General features: G+C 37.3%; 1 protein-coding gene across 1 annotated transcript in view; it reads right to left on the bottom strand.

The window, feature by feature from the left end:
• Nucleotides 1-774: 774 nt before the first annotated feature.
• Nucleotides 775-17,622, bottom strand: part of EMCN (endomucin) — an 81,698-nt gene continuing 64,850 nt past the window's right edge. Inside the window, exons 6-12 of the mRNA XM_012929558.3 lie at nucleotides 16,550-16,648; nucleotides 16,279-16,332; nucleotides 14,431-14,526; nucleotides 10,895-10,919; nucleotides 9,749-9,810; nucleotides 3,270-3,343; nucleotides 775-1,325 (exon numbers count right to left, since the gene is read on the bottom strand). Of these exons, the coding sequence (XP_012785012.2) occupies nucleotides 3,309-3,343; nucleotides 9,749-9,810; nucleotides 10,895-10,919; nucleotides 14,431-14,526; nucleotides 16,279-16,332; nucleotides 16,550-16,648 (371 nt within the window). The 3' untranslated portion in view covers nucleotides 775-1,325; nucleotides 3,270-3,308. The remainder of the gene's footprint in view (nucleotides 1,326-3,269; nucleotides 3,344-9,748; nucleotides 9,811-10,894; nucleotides 10,920-14,430; nucleotides 14,527-16,278; nucleotides 16,333-16,549; nucleotides 16,649-17,622) is intronic.

Below are 17,622 nucleotides of genomic sequence, written 5' to 3'. Positions count from 1 at the left end.
CTTTTACTTTCTTTAGATCTTTTTACTATCCCACAGTCTCCTTCCTGAAGAAACACAGAGACACCTGTCAGAAGTACAGATCCACTTGCTTAGTGTCCTTGATTAGAAGTAGCCCAAACCTCAGGAAGCTAAAATCAAGGCAATTACATAAATCCCAAAGCTGAAAGTTTTCAAATGCATTGCAACAACAACAGAAACAATTTAAGAGGTGGTTCTAAATACATGGTTTCATCTCCATTATACTGCTTTAGGCATACTAAGATAATTTAACACCAAAATAAGTTTACATAGTCATAGAAGATAAAAAGCTGTGGCTGGCAGTCTGGTGGTTCCTGGGCTTCTTATCCAACCCTAGCCAATTTGACATTTTGATTCCATATGTGGAAGAAGTGGTCAAAGTTGATAGCTTTTAACGAAGGTCTTTGCTTCTGATAGCGCATCAGTTATAAATATGCAGTATTTTTTCGACAGTGAAGTGTCACATTTTACAAATCAGAGGTTCAACAATAGCTGCTAGAAAAAAATTACTATATTTTTATAAAAAACCACAGAAACATTATCAAATGAATTAATGAAAAATCTTACTGTCATCGTCTCAATAAATGCTGTACAGAATGTCACAAATGCCTTTGGATCCTTGTTAGACAGTGTGAATTACAAAAAGAAAGATCAAAGAGATATTAAATGGCTGTCCTAACAAGATCTAGTCACTTTTTGCAGCACTTGATTTTCATAATTATTAACCCCAAATTATTCATAATTATATGAATACCATTGAATTTTTGTGTTGCATGATATTTTAGTATGTCAAATACAGCAATTATTTATTGAAAGTAGTATATGAAAATATGAAAAGATAACTGTATATACAAAGTAATATCATATGAATTTTACCTAATATTTAATAATGCAATTGCAAATTCTCCCTGCATTAACAGAATGGACAATAATAAATACAAATGTTAGATAATATAAGACCATGATGAAAGTTGGAAAGTCTCAATGGATATACACTGTCAGCCCTGGAAACTGAAACTCCAGGGAATGGTTTGCCTGGGCTGTCAGATCCACGGCTCACAAACACCCCTTCCCCAGCTCACTCTCCTAGGAATGTTTCTACAAAATGTAGTAATATGCTTTCATTTCATTTGAAAGGATAGAAGAGGCCCGATGTTCTTTCTTATCCCATCAAATTAGTGCCTGTCATCTGTCGTTGGACGTCCTTTTCTTGGTAATGTATACTGGTGGGCAGGAGCAGAGAGTAGGATTGATTCAACAGGATTTTCTCCCTGTTTACCCTAGAAGACAGAAGCTGATGATCAAGCCTGTGAACAACAACAACAAATCAATTCACATTCCAAAACACAGGAGAGGTTGGGATGGTGGGGGCAATGCTTCAGGGTAAGAAATATTATTGACTAGCCAGAGCTGTTCACCTGGTAGACTGACTTGAACATCTCACTAGCACTTCAAACTCAACACATTTGGTTGGAAAACCACTATCTGTCCGCCCAAACCTGTTACTATTCACCCTGTGAAATCTGTTTTGCTGCTTCGACCATGGCATGTCCACACAGCAAAACTAAACATATGACTGTAATTAGCAGTCCTTTGCTTTCACAGTCTTCATTATAAACACCCAATCAATTATTACATCTTCAGTTTTTATTCTTTTAGACATTTATTTTATTCTACTTCATCATTTCCATCTCTTGTGTAGTTGCAGATTTTGTCTAAATCTTTGTCCTTTTCCAGCAGAATATCATAGTAATTTTTAATTCTCTGCTTCTGGTCTTGCTCACTTTGGAGTATCTTGGTGTATCTCAAGAAGAAAAATTCTAACTTAAATCATTAATGGGACCCTATTCCTAATAAATCCAGTTAAAAGTAGATTGTTTGGGTGACTTTTTTAGTAGTTAGTAAATCCATGCATAATGTTCATTATGTCTTTGCTGCTTACTCAACAGGGAGAAAAATAAACAGGAATCTTGCTGCTTCTCTTTCATAGGATGGATGTACAGGCCTTTGGTTCAGTACTTTAAAGTTTTCTTGTTGTAGAACAAAAATAATTTTGTGTATTATGACTGAGGTCTTCCCAGAGAGTCTATGACTGAAAGATGGTCCAGACTATGCCAGAGGGTGGTGTAGCAGAAGAAGCACTACACTGGAGTTTTATCACATAATTCCTCAAGGGTGTCTTTCTCAAGACATGGATCTTGCTTCACAAATACCTTTCCCATTGGGTAGTAGTTTCAGTTTATAAGTGTACAAATACCAGCGATTTTAATCCCTCACAGATCCAGTGTATTAAGTATAATGAAAGATTTATTCGTCATTGCACAACCTAAAATTTTGTAAAGTTGTGATTTTCATGAAAACACATTATTATAGAAACTCATAGTAGGTGTCTTTAACAATACTGACACCATTTCTAGGAAAGCAGGAGAAGTTTCATTCTGAGTTTGTCGAATTAATTGGCAAGCAAGTCTGAAATTGGCCTGGTCTATTTTACTGGAATAAGTAATAGACATTCATTACACTGACTCCTGGCCAGGACATGGAACACACTCAAGATTACTGTTTACTTTTGGTCTCATTGAGGTACCTGGAGCACTTGTCACTAAAATCAGTTATACAAATAAAGCAAGAATGTGTACTTCTGTGACAAACTGGGAATAGGAATCCCCAGCTGATGCAGCATTTTAGGCCACCTTATTCAGACTGTGTTATGTTCATATGCATGGTTTGTGGAACCCAATGGAAAGTGCATTTTGGTATGGTGCCTTGAGTGGCTAATCAAGTGATCTCCCATGCCTCTTGAGATCGCAGAGCCTGAACCACATCCTTACTTTAGTATGCTTTCTGTACTGGATTCTTCTCCTGAACTGCAAATTTGCAACCATCATCACTTAGGTCCCGCTACTTCATTATCAATGGAAACTTTTCTAATTGCCAGTGTCAGAGTGGGCTTATTGACCCAGCTAAAGGCAGAATACAGTTACAAGGAAGCATTATCCACAGGCAAGAAGAGTGGATGGCATCATTTCCTAGAGAGGCAATGCAATTGAAAGTCTTCTACAGCCACCAAGTTACTCATTTCTCTGTCAACTCTTCTGAGAGCTTGTTGTTAGATAAATAGACAATGATGGCTTCAATGACACTAACCAATAACTTTTCAAAAAGCTTTAAAAATGATCTCAGCTGCAGCCACAACAAGCTCCAAAAAAGATGTTAGTGAGTATATCAGCAAGTGAAATTAGGAAACTTACATATTTATTGCCTAGCTGTAGGAAGGATACATCAGGCTGTCAGTTCTTGGTTTTTCCTTGCACAGAGTGCTCACCTAAGAACAGAGCATATGTCTTGATTGATCAATTCAGAAAATGACTAAGGTTGAAAAAAATTTCATTGGCTTGTCTTTTTTCTTTTCAAATAGAGTTCAATTCTCCTTCAACAATGTCATTAGAGCCACAATTTGCCTCTTGGTGTTGTCCAAAAAGTTTCACCAAGATTTATGAGCTGTCTAAGCAGTCATCCCTGATCCCCCTTAAGGAGCAAAACTCACTCACTTCCTAGGAGCTGAAGTGGGAGACCACACCTTGCTCTCTGCCTGCCTAGCCCATGTGGGAGGCCATAGGCACATAGCACATTGTGTCTCCAGGGAGCCCCTGGCAGGAGTCTCTGCTGAGACCCCAACATGGCCTGTTCACTGGGCCTGGAGGCAGAGATGCAGCGGTGATCTCCCACACAGTAGTGGGTATGGTTGGGAGGTGACAAGAACATAGGCACCCTGGGGAAAGAATTCTTGACTTTTTTTTTCTTGTTATATGAGCTGGCACCGCCTAAGTAAATCCATATCATAAATTTAGAATATCGTTTTATCATGAAGATGACATACTAGAATCCTTCTATTTAAATGGTTCAGCAGGGTATTTGTGAAAATGAATCTGTAGGTCAATACAAACATTCTGGTAACATACATGGTAGTACAGAAACATTATTCCACTATGACATTATTCCACTATTCAATATTAGTATAAATCCAGGATGACTGGGAAACTGAATCACTCTGGGCATTTTTTTTTTTTACAAAATACTGGATGCATGATTGGCATATTACACATTATCTATGTCCTTCAGGTAGAATCAAGTATCAATCTCAGTCACATTATATAAAGGACTATAAGGGCACATCTTACAGTTTAGAATGAATATCATCAATTTGGCCCCAGTGGTAAGGAAATGTATCTTCTGAGAATTTTGTGGAAATCTCCTCTCACTGGCACCGTTATAATGATGAGCAGAGGCAGAAACAGAAAACCAACTCAGAGATTTTCCCCATCCCACTCTGTGAGAAATACCTGATGTAATGTAATACCCTACAGCCAGTGCTCTACTGCAACACTTTGTGAAATGAACAGCACCCTCCTGGAATCCGTGGCTATGAGGCTCATGATTCAGAATCACTTGAAATATAGATTTAATGGATCACTACTATCTGCCATAAGTCTTCTAAGGCAAATATTGTGAAAATAATTACAATTTTTAAAATCTGTCATCAACATTTGTGTAACTAAGATAGAAATCATGAGAAAGTTAATAATATGATTCCACTAACAGTTATAATATGTCAATGGTAAAAGCAAATGAAAAACACAGAAACCTAGAGAAAATCATAACTGGATGGAAATATGATAAAATCATTTATATCAAGGTTGTGCTTCATGGATAATTTTAAATTCTTTTATAGTTTCCATTATATTTAATGAGATCAACCATTAAAAATAGCAGTTTAAGCCAAGAGATCTTATATAAGGCCGTCATATGCATTGTATTGCCAAATTAGAATTGAGTGAAAAAAAGAAAAAATCATAGACGGTACAGGCACCAATGAAGGTTTTTTTCGTGGAAATTCAGCCAAAAGTGATGGGCTGAGGAGACAGAGACGAAGGCAGACATGACCTTACACACTTGTGAATGTTTTACTCATTGTTATCTTTTTGTTAAGATCTTTTTGCTAATAAATTGTTATTTGTAATAACAAGCTCATAAAAAAATGGACTGTGCTTTCAATGAGTAAATGCTACAATGTTTCAGTTAGTATTAGTGTACTGTAGTGATGGAATAGTAATAAGGTGTGATTATTATAATAATTAGTGAGGAAGGTAGGAATGGCAAAGACCTTCTCTTCCCAGAATTCTTCCATTCAGTGAGGAAGGTAGGCAGAAGCAGCGGATGAGGAAGTGTGGAGAAGATGCACTGTGAATAGCTGATAGTTCACACACTGAATTAAGAGAGACTGAAACTTCTTAGGAGGCCATTTGGAAAATCTTATTGATGTACTAAGGTGTTTTGACCTTATCTTGCAAGTAAGAAATTAGCAGTTTTCTAAGCAGAGAAATGTTGCAATGAATTCAAATCTACTTCATTTTTTAGTAGATGATTAAAAATCAAATAATATATTTAATTAATTCAATGATACAATGCTTTTTCCTGTAAAATTATGTATTCTTTAACATACTTATGCAGCTTTCTTCAGAATTTTTACCATCTTACATATTAAGCACACGATGGTGTATATGAATGTCATGAGATATGATGTGAGAATCATGTTTAAAGTGCATGGGTGATGTTTAACTTGGCAAGATTTCTTACTAAAACAGAATGGTATCTACAGCTCTCAAAAAGAACTCCTTGAACTGCTATATTTGGTGCTATTTTCTTTATGGAAAATTGCTTACCCTAGTAACTTTTCTCTTTTCCGTTAAAGAAAACTACAAATGTAAACATATATGGTCTGAATTTTCAACATAAGACTCAGCTGGAAAAAACATTTAATGGAAACAAGGAGTTTGGATGGCTGCACACTGTGACCCAAACAGAGGAGCAAGACTTAGGGGCAAGGAACTGCCATCCCAGGAATAATGAACAGAAATCCAACTGTCACTCTTAGAGGCTTCTAGAAACCAAGAAAATTTAGCATCCTCTGGTATTTTCCCAGAAGGTGAAATTCTGCAGAGGTTTGTTTCCTTGGAAACCTTGTTTATTGGCCTCTACAATAGTACAGCTTACTTAGAGGTAAAAGTCCCAAGTTTCCACCCTGAGGTAATAACTACTATGCAGAATTCGGGTGACTGAAATTCAACTTAAGCTGTGCTGCTCACTTATGCATGTTAATTAACACTATATTCCTTAGAACTTGAAGAAAATAGATGAAATTGTGTCAGTAATCAATTCTGAGTGATAGGTGGTCATATATATTTGTTTTATAAAGTTTTTTCTGTATTTTAAAACCTTCAGTCTATATATATGATAGTAGAAACATTGAGCTAGTTTTGTAAACTTGTATCAAACTAATTGTTTCAAATTTTGTTCTAGCTATATTTTAGAAAAGATGTCTGTACTGGGTAAAAGATTCCTAGGAAAAATAGCAATAACAATCCAAAGTTGGAGCACTGTGTTGCACAGGTTAATTTACCACTTGTGACATCAGCATCTCTTATGAACACCAGTTGGAGTCTCTGCTGTTCCATCTTCTGAACTAGCTCCTGATTAATGCTCCTGTAAAAGCAGGTCAAGGTGTCCTAAGTGCTTAGGCCCCACCACCCACGTGGGAGATTTGGATGGGTTTCCTGGCTCCTGATTTCAGTTTGATCCAGCCTGGCTACTGAGCCATCTGGGAAGCGAACCAATGGATGGAAGAGCCCTCTCTGTCATTTCCTCTCCGTAATGTTTCCTTCCAAGGAAACAACTCTCTAAAAGAATTATCTTCTAATAGAGTGAACACTGTTAAAAAAATCAGTTTTAAAAAACCATGGGAAGAGCGTTGTTTGCTAGATTTTTAGGATCCATCAAGTGCAACTAATGATCGACTTTTATAAAAGGTGCAGTAGTAGAAAAGGCATTTGGAAAACAGTACGTTTGAGATGTTGAATTACCGATCACTACTCTGCATCATCAATTCTGGTCATGCTTTGTCACCAAATATCTTCTCTGTTACTCAGTTGGATTGACTTTTGAGAGGCTATTTTGCTAACAATCATTGTAATTCCTACATTGAAGTTGTCAGAAATAAAAGTATCAGCAATTGTATCTTGCTATTTTTGTGATATTTCCTCCTTAGAACTGTGACCCAGTTAGTCACAGATGAAAGTAAGAGAGTCAGAGGAGGAGAAGGGAAGACCTACTTATCCTCCCTGTCATGATCTACTACACTGGTGACTGCAGTTACTGCACAAGTGGGGAAAGTCTCTGGAGAATTTTCTTGGGTCTCAAAGAGGAGTCAGCTATTTAATTAGAGGTTTTGCTCTTCTGGAAGCTAGGTTCTTGGTCCCAGCTGGTATCAACTAGATAGAAATGGGTAATGGAAAATCGCAAGTTTTTATGATCTCAGCCCTTTCTTCATAAGCTACACAGAAGCTACTTCCAGGTCCTGGTTAACACCCTGCCCACCATGAAGAACCCTGGCCACTGCAGTGTTTGAATCAGTACCTAAGGGGGAACACATGAAAAGATTGGGACACTCCTGCAACTTCAGGCTGATTAGAGAAATTTTTCTTGTTTGGTGATGTAATCATGCTTCAGTTCCCTTATGAGCTTACTGAAGATTACTTCCCACTTAGGCTACTTGCCCCATCTCCAGCCCTTTTCCCTGACTCAGTAGTATGGTCTTGGTTACTTAGTCAAAGTTGGTGAACAGCCAGGAGACACCCGTGGGTATTTCTAACTATTCTCTCAATAAAGTTTGTTTCTTTGCCGTTTCAGGTGGCTACACCTAAGAGAATGAAAAACACAGAAATAACGGAAGTGTGCATAAGTAAGGAAAATAGAAACACAAATAAAGATTTCTCTTAAAATGAAACTACTCACACGAAGGCTTTGGTGTACCTGAGCGGGTTCTGTGTGCCTTGTTCCTCAATCTGCTGTCTGCCTGTTTTAATTCTGGCTTGAATTTTCCCTATGATATGGGGCCATGTTCTGGCATTAATGTCTTGCTCTTAATTGGGGAAAATATCGTTTTCTGTATTGAAAAATTATTTTTAGCTACTGTAAATATTTATAAGGTAGTTTATCATTCTGAAGATCTCAATATAAGTACCCTGAGATTATTCTCTAAAAATAAATTTAGGAAATCAATTCTGTAATGTATTGGTTTAATACAACATTTGAATCACAGTTTTTAATGGCATTTATAGTAGTAATTTTAGATAACTAGTCAACTAAGAACAGAAAAAAGCACCATGTTTTTGCTAATTTGTTATATTTATTTTCCTGCAAGGGCAGATGGATGGAGAGAGATCCTCCATCTCATAGTTTACTTCCCAAGCCTCTGCAACAGCCAAAGGTAGATCTAGCCAATCCAGGAAAGCAGAATTCAGATGGGTCTTCCATGTGTCATAGTGTTCGAGCTACTACCAGTGCATCCCAGGGAACATGACATTAGATGTGAAGTCCAGGTTCAACCTCAGGCATTCCCAGGTGGAGTGAGCACCCCAGGTGATATTATAACCACTGGGACAAATTCCCACCCTCACTTTTTATTCTTATTACTTACTTTTACTAAACTTGAAAGATAGTGAGATAAAGAGCCATCTGCTTGTTCACTCCCTCAAAACTCCCAACAGTCAGGGCATAGCTAAGCCAAGCCAAGAACCAGGAACCCAATCTGAGCCTCCCATGAGGCAACAAAGACCCAAATAATTGAGCTCTCATTTGCTGCCTCCTGGGATATACACTAGCAGGAAGCTGGGTTGAAAGTGGAGACAGGACTCAAACTAGACACTCTGATATGCAATGCAGCTGTCCTGAAGAGCAAAGTGCCCACTTCTGCTTCTTTTATTAAAAGCTGTTCAGCGTGTAATTTTTCATTGTTCTTCACATAAACATAACTCATGCAAATCTTATCTTTATTTTGAAAGTTTTATGTTTCAAATCAAACGAATATAATTAAGAAATTAGAAACACAAATGCAAATTATATCAACAGGAAATTGTGTTTTATCTTTAGTGGAAGCTCAATTAAAATTATATGAAATTATGTAAAACGTGATTTACATTTTGGCTGATAAACATAGCCTGGTTCCAGCTGGCTATGCATAGCCATCACTAAAAATGAAGTAAAACAACAGCAATGAGAAAATAATGCACAAACAGTGCTCTTCTTGCCACTGCTGCAAATTGGAATTGAGTCCACTCCTTTGAGCACATCTACCCACCATAAGGGCCACTAGTCCAATAGGTTCATCAAAATCAGCATTATTCTCAAAATCATTTTATTTAAAATTTTATTTAAAAAAGAGAGAAACACACACACACACACACACACACACACACACACACACACACACTTTTATTCGCTGGTTCACAAAATGCCCACAATAACCAGGGTTAGGCCAGGCTGAAGCCAGGATTCAGGTATTCAATACCAGTCTCCACGTGGATAGCAAGGATCCAAGCACTTAATCATCATGTGCTCAGGGTTTTAATTGACAAGAATCAGAAATCCAGAGCAGAGCCAGGACTTACAGCGAGGCACCCTGAGAAGTGATATGAGTATCCCAAGGGGGTAATTTAAGCCTTATGTCAAATGCAATGCCTCAGTTTTTCTTAATATGAGAATTTGTATTTATTTATAGTTACTGAATTATTTCTAAAGAAGTTATGAATTTTGACCATGTTCCATGAAGCCAGTCCAAGGCTGTGGTTAGATTTGAAATACCTATTTTTCATGTAAACACCTGGAAACTTACCAGACTCGTGAGAAATAGTCTTAACTGTGAGAAGTTTCACACTCTCTTTATCAGACTGAGGTCTATTTGAAACAGAAAACATTAACACCACAGTGATTAGCGTTACATGTCTGTGAACCAAGGCCATTGTGACATAAACAGAGTGAAGAAGATACACAGGCCTGTGCATAGTTGTGTGTTTCTATGGCAAAACCTATATTTTTTCACAAATAGTATTTTGGCACTTTCCATCTCTTATGAAATCAAATCAATAATCCCTATCATGATGTTATAGTGGCAATCACCAGATAAACTAAAACATCTGTTTAAGCCACATTAAACCCCTGTGACAAGGACCACATTGCACATTCCCAGTTACGAATTATGAAAAAGAATAAACTTGGAGTATGATGCTGAGTTTTGGAGATAATTCCTGTTCAGGAGATCATAAGATACTTTAGTGAAGTGTCTATTCTAACCAAGGTTTCTACTGATTCATTTTCAAGTTCCAAATAGTGTCAAACCTTGATCTGATTCTGGTTTGAACCTCACTAGAGCCTCCACTTCTAATTCAGATGAATAGGAAATGTGGGGATATTATTTCTAAAGTTTAAAATCGGATGAAATAAAAAAGATACTTATGTAAAGCCAAACTACAAAGTCAGATCAACAAAGAAAATCTAACCCTAGTATTTGATTTTTCCATGGAATTCATCATATTTCCTTCAAAGCACCATGACATGATAGTTGCCTGGGTTTTTAAGTACTTTGTTTTAATAAAGTCCACATAGATTAATAATCTGTAATAAGGCAAAGACACTCAGAGTTTGCCCAAAATACAGTCATACTCTTTAATTTTGCACTGAAAATTTTATTAGGAAAACTATCTTAAAGCTCAAGAAATGTCTTCTGTAATATTTTCCCTCATAAGTATAGTCTTCTGTTTTTCTGTTTTGTCTTTTTATTTTACATTTAATCACTTTTTCCAACTTGTGATCAATTTTATCAATGAATTAGAATTTCCCTGCTGGTAGGGAGAGCTCTGATCCACAATCAAATCCCATCCACAATGCCTTCTTTAAACATTTCCATAGATAGCAATACTAAGTGTATAAGTAATAGATCAATCACTTTCCTTCCATAAAGCAGTGATGTAGCCTTACTTACTGATCATTTCCATTGTCCTGTGTTCCTGGGAAGAGAAGAGAACTGTTGTTAGTGTTGCAAGGCGCTTAGCTACCAAAATCCAGAGATCCCCACTGCTTCCCAGATAGAGATTAACCAACCATTTTTAAATTATTTTTCTTGCTCACAAACGTCCCCCCAGGTATGAATGATTAATATTTATGCTGACACTCACAAGATGATTCTCATTAGGCCAGCCCCATTAAATTTAGTTCTGGACTAATTTTGTTCCCACAATTTCAATTATGATGAGAAACTATTGTCTACTATCACACAACCCACACATACCACAAAATGACTAAAAACATTTCGGTGTCTCTGAAAAAATTTCTCCTCAAGTATTGAATTACCTTTTAGACTAGAGAGTTGAATTTTATACTTTCCTTTAAAATACTGCTTTCTTGGGGCACAAATCACTGAAATTGTGGTGAGCTACATGTGGCTATTGTTTCTAATTGCATCTTAAATCCACTGATTTGGCCTCTCAAAAGTGCCCTGCAAAATGTCACTGAAGCCTCAAACTGTAACAAATCTTCTGTATTGCTTCCCAGGCTGCCTTGTGATTGTGTAGGCAGAAAACACCTTGGGTTTACAGTGAGAATGCAGAGTGACTCACTGTGAGGAAGAACACAGCCTTCCCAGCAGTCGATGTCAGTGGTCAAACTTTCCATTAGGCCAAGTGTCTAAATGTGATTGTTTAAGGACCCCCTGCTATATTTCTGATTTTGTTTTGGTTATATTCCTTTGCCACTCCTCTCCTGTCCCTTGAGTGACTTTTCATATCTAATCCAGGTCCTCTCATTGGAATATGTTCTTTGACTATAATTTTATAAAGACCTAAAATCCTCTAATATTTCAGGTGATTGTATTTCTGTCACTTTAGTTAGCGTACAGCATCACAACTCTTACTCCTTATATCTAATTTTTTTCAGTAGTTCACATGGTGCTTACCACTTGCATCTGATCTTTTCTTAATCAGTAGAACTTTAACAATGTTGTTGAATTCCTGCCTGTGTTAACTGTATCACCCTGATGATCATAGTCCTGTTTAAAACTGAGTTTTCATGTTTATGTTTTTCCTTAGGGTGCTGTAATAGAATTCTGGGTTAATTAACAAATATAAGGTTGTGAACAGACTACTGTGCATATATACCATGTTTATTTGAGTTGAAGCTCCGCCTACCATTAATGACATCTATATAAGCTTAGTTTTATACCAAAATCTTTTATTTATTTTTTTCACAGCAGGCAGAATGAGTTTATCAATTTTTTAACTTACTAAAGCCTCACTCACATCCTTGAAGATGGGTTAATTGAGGGTGTTTAATGGTGTTAACTTAATGGCAACAATCCTATAAAATCTATTTGCAGAGCAAAGTCAACAGTAGCCATGTAGATTTGGCTATTCATGTAGCTGCCAAACTTGTTTTAAAGCACTGTGTGTCTTCCAAATAACTTCACATTGAGGTAGAAATTTTATACATTCAGTGTTTCCTTCAATGGAAAAATGTTAACTTTCTAATAATATATGTTCAGATCTTTTTAGGCAAAGAAAATTTTCAGTTTGAGTGCTTTTTATGAATGGATTTCACATACGAATGTTTACCTAACCTATGTGCTCAACACCCACAGGCTTCCAAGTCTATGGCTGTTGGTCTGTAACAAGAAGGATTGGTGGCTTGAAAACTCAGAGTAATTAAGCTGATTTAGAAAAATGCTATTTCCTCTCTGGTGGCTGGGCAAAGAGACATATTTCAGACTTGGTCAAGAAGTTGATACGCTCACTACCAAAAGAAGAAAATGCTGATTGTTTTCTTCTTGTTGTCCATCAGAAGCTAAAGCGAACACTGCTGCTTTGGTCTCCCACCCGTGTCCATTCTGTGGTTGGTTTTGGGAACAGCAGCATCACTGTTCTGGGGGCACAGTGTCCACGAGCCAATGAAAGCATGGAGTAGCTTATGTGACTTTTTAAAAATTAGTAATTAAAAATAAAAATTAAAGCATTTCAAAAAACTGCTGTTTAGCTTTGAACAGGTTATGGAACTTAGAGGTTTGCTAGTGAAATATTTAGAATCAAAGCAGAGAAATGTAAGATTCTATTTTAATGGATGTTATAAAACTGCATGCCACAAGCATACAGCCAAGGGTTGCTGTATCCCAGGCATGATGCCCTGTAAACAGTGGGTGAACTGTGGCTTGCAGTGCTTGTCGGGTGTGCAGGAGAGGCTGCCACAGAAAGATGAGCTGCAGTTTAGTATGATGAATGTGACCATCAGTTTCTGTTGAATAACACTTAGAGAAACAATCCACTGTGGTTGAAGAGGTGCTGTGTCATAGAAAGAAAAAAGTAAATTGGTGTTTGGGCTGAATCTTCTAGGGTATACTGGAAAGGAGTTGTTATAAATACTTGAAGGTAAGGTGGAAATTCTAGAAGGATTATGAACAGTCATAGATCCATGATGCTCAACATCACCAGGGCAGAGTCAGACATGGAAAGAAGCATTGCTGAGGTAGTTAAAATAGGAAGAAAGATAGTTATGTAATATAAGGGAACTGCTGAATTATGGGAGCTGAAAGAGAAGCCAGGTAAAGGTTTGAACAAAAACACTGGAACAGAAAAACAAGATTGAATAGAGATAGAAAGAAATCTGACCACAGTGGGGAACTTAGTAAAAGTCCTTAAAATACTGCTTCATTATTTTTGACAAACATAAAATATTAGTAAAAAGGGAAGCTAGGTATGGAGTCCATGAGAACTCCCAGGTTATCACTGCAAATTTCCCATTGGTTGTCTATTCTAACAAGGAAATTTTATATAAATAAAGAACAAAATTTGTACCAATCCCTTCAATGGGAGGAATCTGTGCTCCCCAAGAGGGAAGTAAGTCACAGAACTTTGTGAGTGTGAGCCCCGACACTGAATTCCTGGACACCATTCTGTGTCCTATTTGCTACTCCATTCTCTGACAACCCACAAAATCAGATACTCTTTCATGAATAAGATCTGTCAATGTTTGGTATTCACCTATAAAGATTCATCCTGCCTCTTCTTACTTTTAAAGTTTTATTTCTTTTTATTAGACAGGTAGATGTAGAGAGAGAAAGTAAGAGCGAAGGATCTTCCATTTATGGCTTAATGCCCCAAATTACTGCAAATCAGTTCTGGCTAGAGTTGAGTCCATCTGAAGCCAGGAGCTTTTTCTGGGTCTCCCATGTGGATGCAGTGGCTCAAGTATTTGAGCCATCCTCCACTGCTTTCCCAGGCAACAAGCGGGGAGCTGAATGGGAAGTGGTGCAACCGGGTAGGTGGAGGATTAGCCTGTTGAGCCATGGTGCTGCCCCCGATTCGCCCCCTCAACTTTAACCAGTTTTTCTCTTCCCCTCTAATTTTGTGATCAAGCAATATGATTTTTATTTGTGGCTGTAATGCTTCCATCCTTTTAAGCACTTAAACTGTAATTTAGACTGTATATATATATTTGCCTTTAAGGAAAATGAAACAGAACACTGTTACCTACCTGGGTCTGTCTTCCAGCACATTCGATATAAACCCACCAGTACAAATACTGAAAGTGTCACTACGATCAGAGCAATAACCACTGGCAAAATCACACCTAAGAAACAGGAGGAACACTGTCAGAGTGGCTACTGTGTTTTCACATTCACTGAGAAAAAGCATGCAGGTTTTTCTAGCCTTTAGACATCATCTTGGGTTTGAAAGCTTTATCTAATTCGTGGGTTTTTCTCTAGCTGTCATTTCTGATGTGTCCACTTGATGTCAGCCTTGTAGCCTTTCTGAAACAAGACTTCAAACCTAGAGAGACAATCCCCCATCTTCCTGGAGACTCAAGGAATGAGGAAATGGATGCCCTGAGAGGCAAAAAATGTCCTCTAAGTTCCTCTAAGGAAGCCTGTGGCATGCTTGTACATGTTACCCCACCTAAGAGAGCTGTAGCCCCTCTGCTGCTTTTCTGAAAAACTCACAAATATCTTTCCATAACACAATCACAAAACTACAAAGTCATTAATAATGTACGTAAATATTGTAGTAAATAGGAGTCCTTAAGTGAGCCACAGGATTCAAGCAAGAGGATTCAATGCGCATGTGTGCGCATGTGTGTTTGGGGAAAACAGAGCTGCTGCAATAACGTAGGGTGAATTTTTTCTCTTGTTATGAACAGAGGGGTTCCCTGTGGTTTTTGTTTTATTACCTATCTTCTTTTATAACTGTCAGTTCCCAAGGAAACACCAGTCATGAAGGCAAAGCATAGGGATATGTGCGGTCCTCCAAAATTCATGGGAAATGCATAATACAAAAAACCTCAGACAAACCTGGATTTCAAAATAAAAGTCTGAGACTATATGTATCTTTTATCATCTTGAAGTCCCCTCTTAAAAACAGAGGGAGAGAAATCAAAGTTATTATGTAGTTAGTTATTCCATCTTTTTGCGCTGCACTCAGCAAATTTATTAGGAAGTGACTAATTCTCTGATTCATAGGGTAGTTTATGAGTCCACTCTCAGGGTTACATATTTGTTCTAATTATGTTCTGCTGATTTCATAACAGTCCTTCGATGAGATCTTTATTGTCTCTAAAATGTAGGTACCATGAAATAGCAGGTCAAAAATTTCTATGTTAAGTTATTTAATGGGATGGCTTTACTAAACCTAAGTTAAAAATTTATGATTCCACATTCACATAAGTTCATTTCATTTATAATCACCATTAAAATTATTAAGTATCCTGTATGCAATTTTAGCAAGCATGTAGCACTGCTTCAAAAACTTCATATAAATATTGAATTAAATGATATGTGTAGCTTGCTTCAAAAATTATGAAATTTGTGCTTTTTTTTCATTATACATCTTTTCAGTGTGGTTTCATGAAGAACCCTCATATATGATTGAGCTAAAATGTAACATTTATTTAAAGTCATTTTTAATGTTAGGATAAAGTTCTGTCAGTAAAAATTCATTTTTGGTCTATTTTTATACTCACTATATTTTAGTAAACAAATAAAAGTGGAATGGATTCAAAATATGCAACTTGGTCATTTGAATATAATTTATTTTATGTGGATCTCTGTGTGCTTTGGTTTGTCTGAAACTAGTCTCAAGATTTAGCCTTGGTCCTTGATCGTAATTGTTAAGCTGTTCGGTCGTAAACAAAGTATTTCACCATGTCTTCCTGGAGACCTGATTCACTTGTAGGGAACTCTCATGGATGCAACAGTTGGATGTGAGCATAGTGGAACCAAAGATTCAGTGACATTGAGAGAAAAAGCTGTGCATACTCTGATCCTTCCCATTTATACCTATTTACCAACTTCTCTGTTGCCATAAAACAAGATACGCCTTTACTCACTGGAATAGGAGGTTTTTGCTGATGAAGCACTCATGTTCTTTCCATCCTCAGTACCTGATATTTTAAAAAAGAAAAAGACAAGTCAATTGGGTTAATGTAAGCAATCTCTACAATCTTCCCTCCACCTCCACTTCAAGAAGCATCTGCAAGTGACACATATGGTGTTCCCAATGCAAGCAGTTCTATGTCCTTGTGGGAGAGCTCTGTTTTCTGACTCAAGGCTGCTAAGGCTTTCTTGTTAAGGTTGCACTCAGGCACCAAGAAATCCTACCTGGAGATGAAAAGATGATGTCTGGAGTTGTTATTACCAATGACAATGAAGGTGATGTCTTGGATTCAGTAACTGATCCAGCTGGGTGTGGAGTGTTAACTGAGAAAAATCACAAAGCCGGAGTCAGACAATGACATTACCTCTTCATAACGAATGGCTGTGCAGATTCAAACTGGTTGCATTACTGAAGATCTGTGGAAGCTATTTACTGTTGAATGATAGGACACATGCTGTCATAATACTGAACAGTGAGATCATTTAGTTCTCCTGGAAAGATGATTAAATTTGTAACCACAAAACCTAGGTATCATTATTTCATTTTCACAAATTGGCCAAGAAAATTCTTACTCTAGACTACAGCCTGTATTACATGCTGCATTAGATTCTTGTGGAATACATCTATTGAAAAGCATTACTCACATTTCAGGTATTGTAAATTTGGGCAATAGTGATTTTTTTCTATCATAATACTTTAAGAGTGACATAGGAGAGAAGAAAAGATTGCATTTGTGGCTTTGGTTAGATGGAATGGGAAAGAATACAGAGGATGCTTTCATTTCCATTCCTCCAGCTCAGCCGTTGTTTATACTGTGTGCCTCCTCCACTGTCCAAGCTCTTTTCACCCAAGGAAAATGTCATTATACACTTACTGTTATTAGTATTCATTTGTTTAATATTCTGAAACAGAAACTACAAATAAAAATGTATTATTCAGAACCCACAGTTTTGAGGGGAAAAAAAGGATGTGAAAATAAGGGTTTAAAAAGTTTATGGCATTTATTCTTGTGAATTTGGGATAAAAATGGAATTCACATGTAGAAAATCACTTAAAAATGAATTCCTTTTCCTTGGCAACATGCCTGTTTGCCTTGTCTTGATACAATTGCCAGCTTCTGGAAGGCAAACGCCATAACTGTCACCAAACCCCACAGAGCGTGCCTGCCCCAGCAGGAGTGTGGTAGGGACTGCTGGGCTGAGCGAAGAGGCATCTCTGATGACTGCAGCTCCTCAGGAGGCCTGAAACCACAGATAATTGCGTCAAAGACATTGTTATTTCCATGATTGCCCTCACT

The sequence above is a fragment of the Ochotona princeps genome, chromosome 7 (genome assembly GCF_030435755.1).
Source record: "Ochotona princeps isolate mOchPri1 chromosome 7, mOchPri1.hap1, whole genome shotgun sequence".
Taxonomy (NCBI): domain Eukaryota; kingdom Metazoa; phylum Chordata; class Mammalia; order Lagomorpha; family Ochotonidae; genus Ochotona; species Ochotona princeps.
Note: the sequence above shows the minus strand (reverse complement) of the source record. Positions and strands in the feature narration are given on the sequence as shown.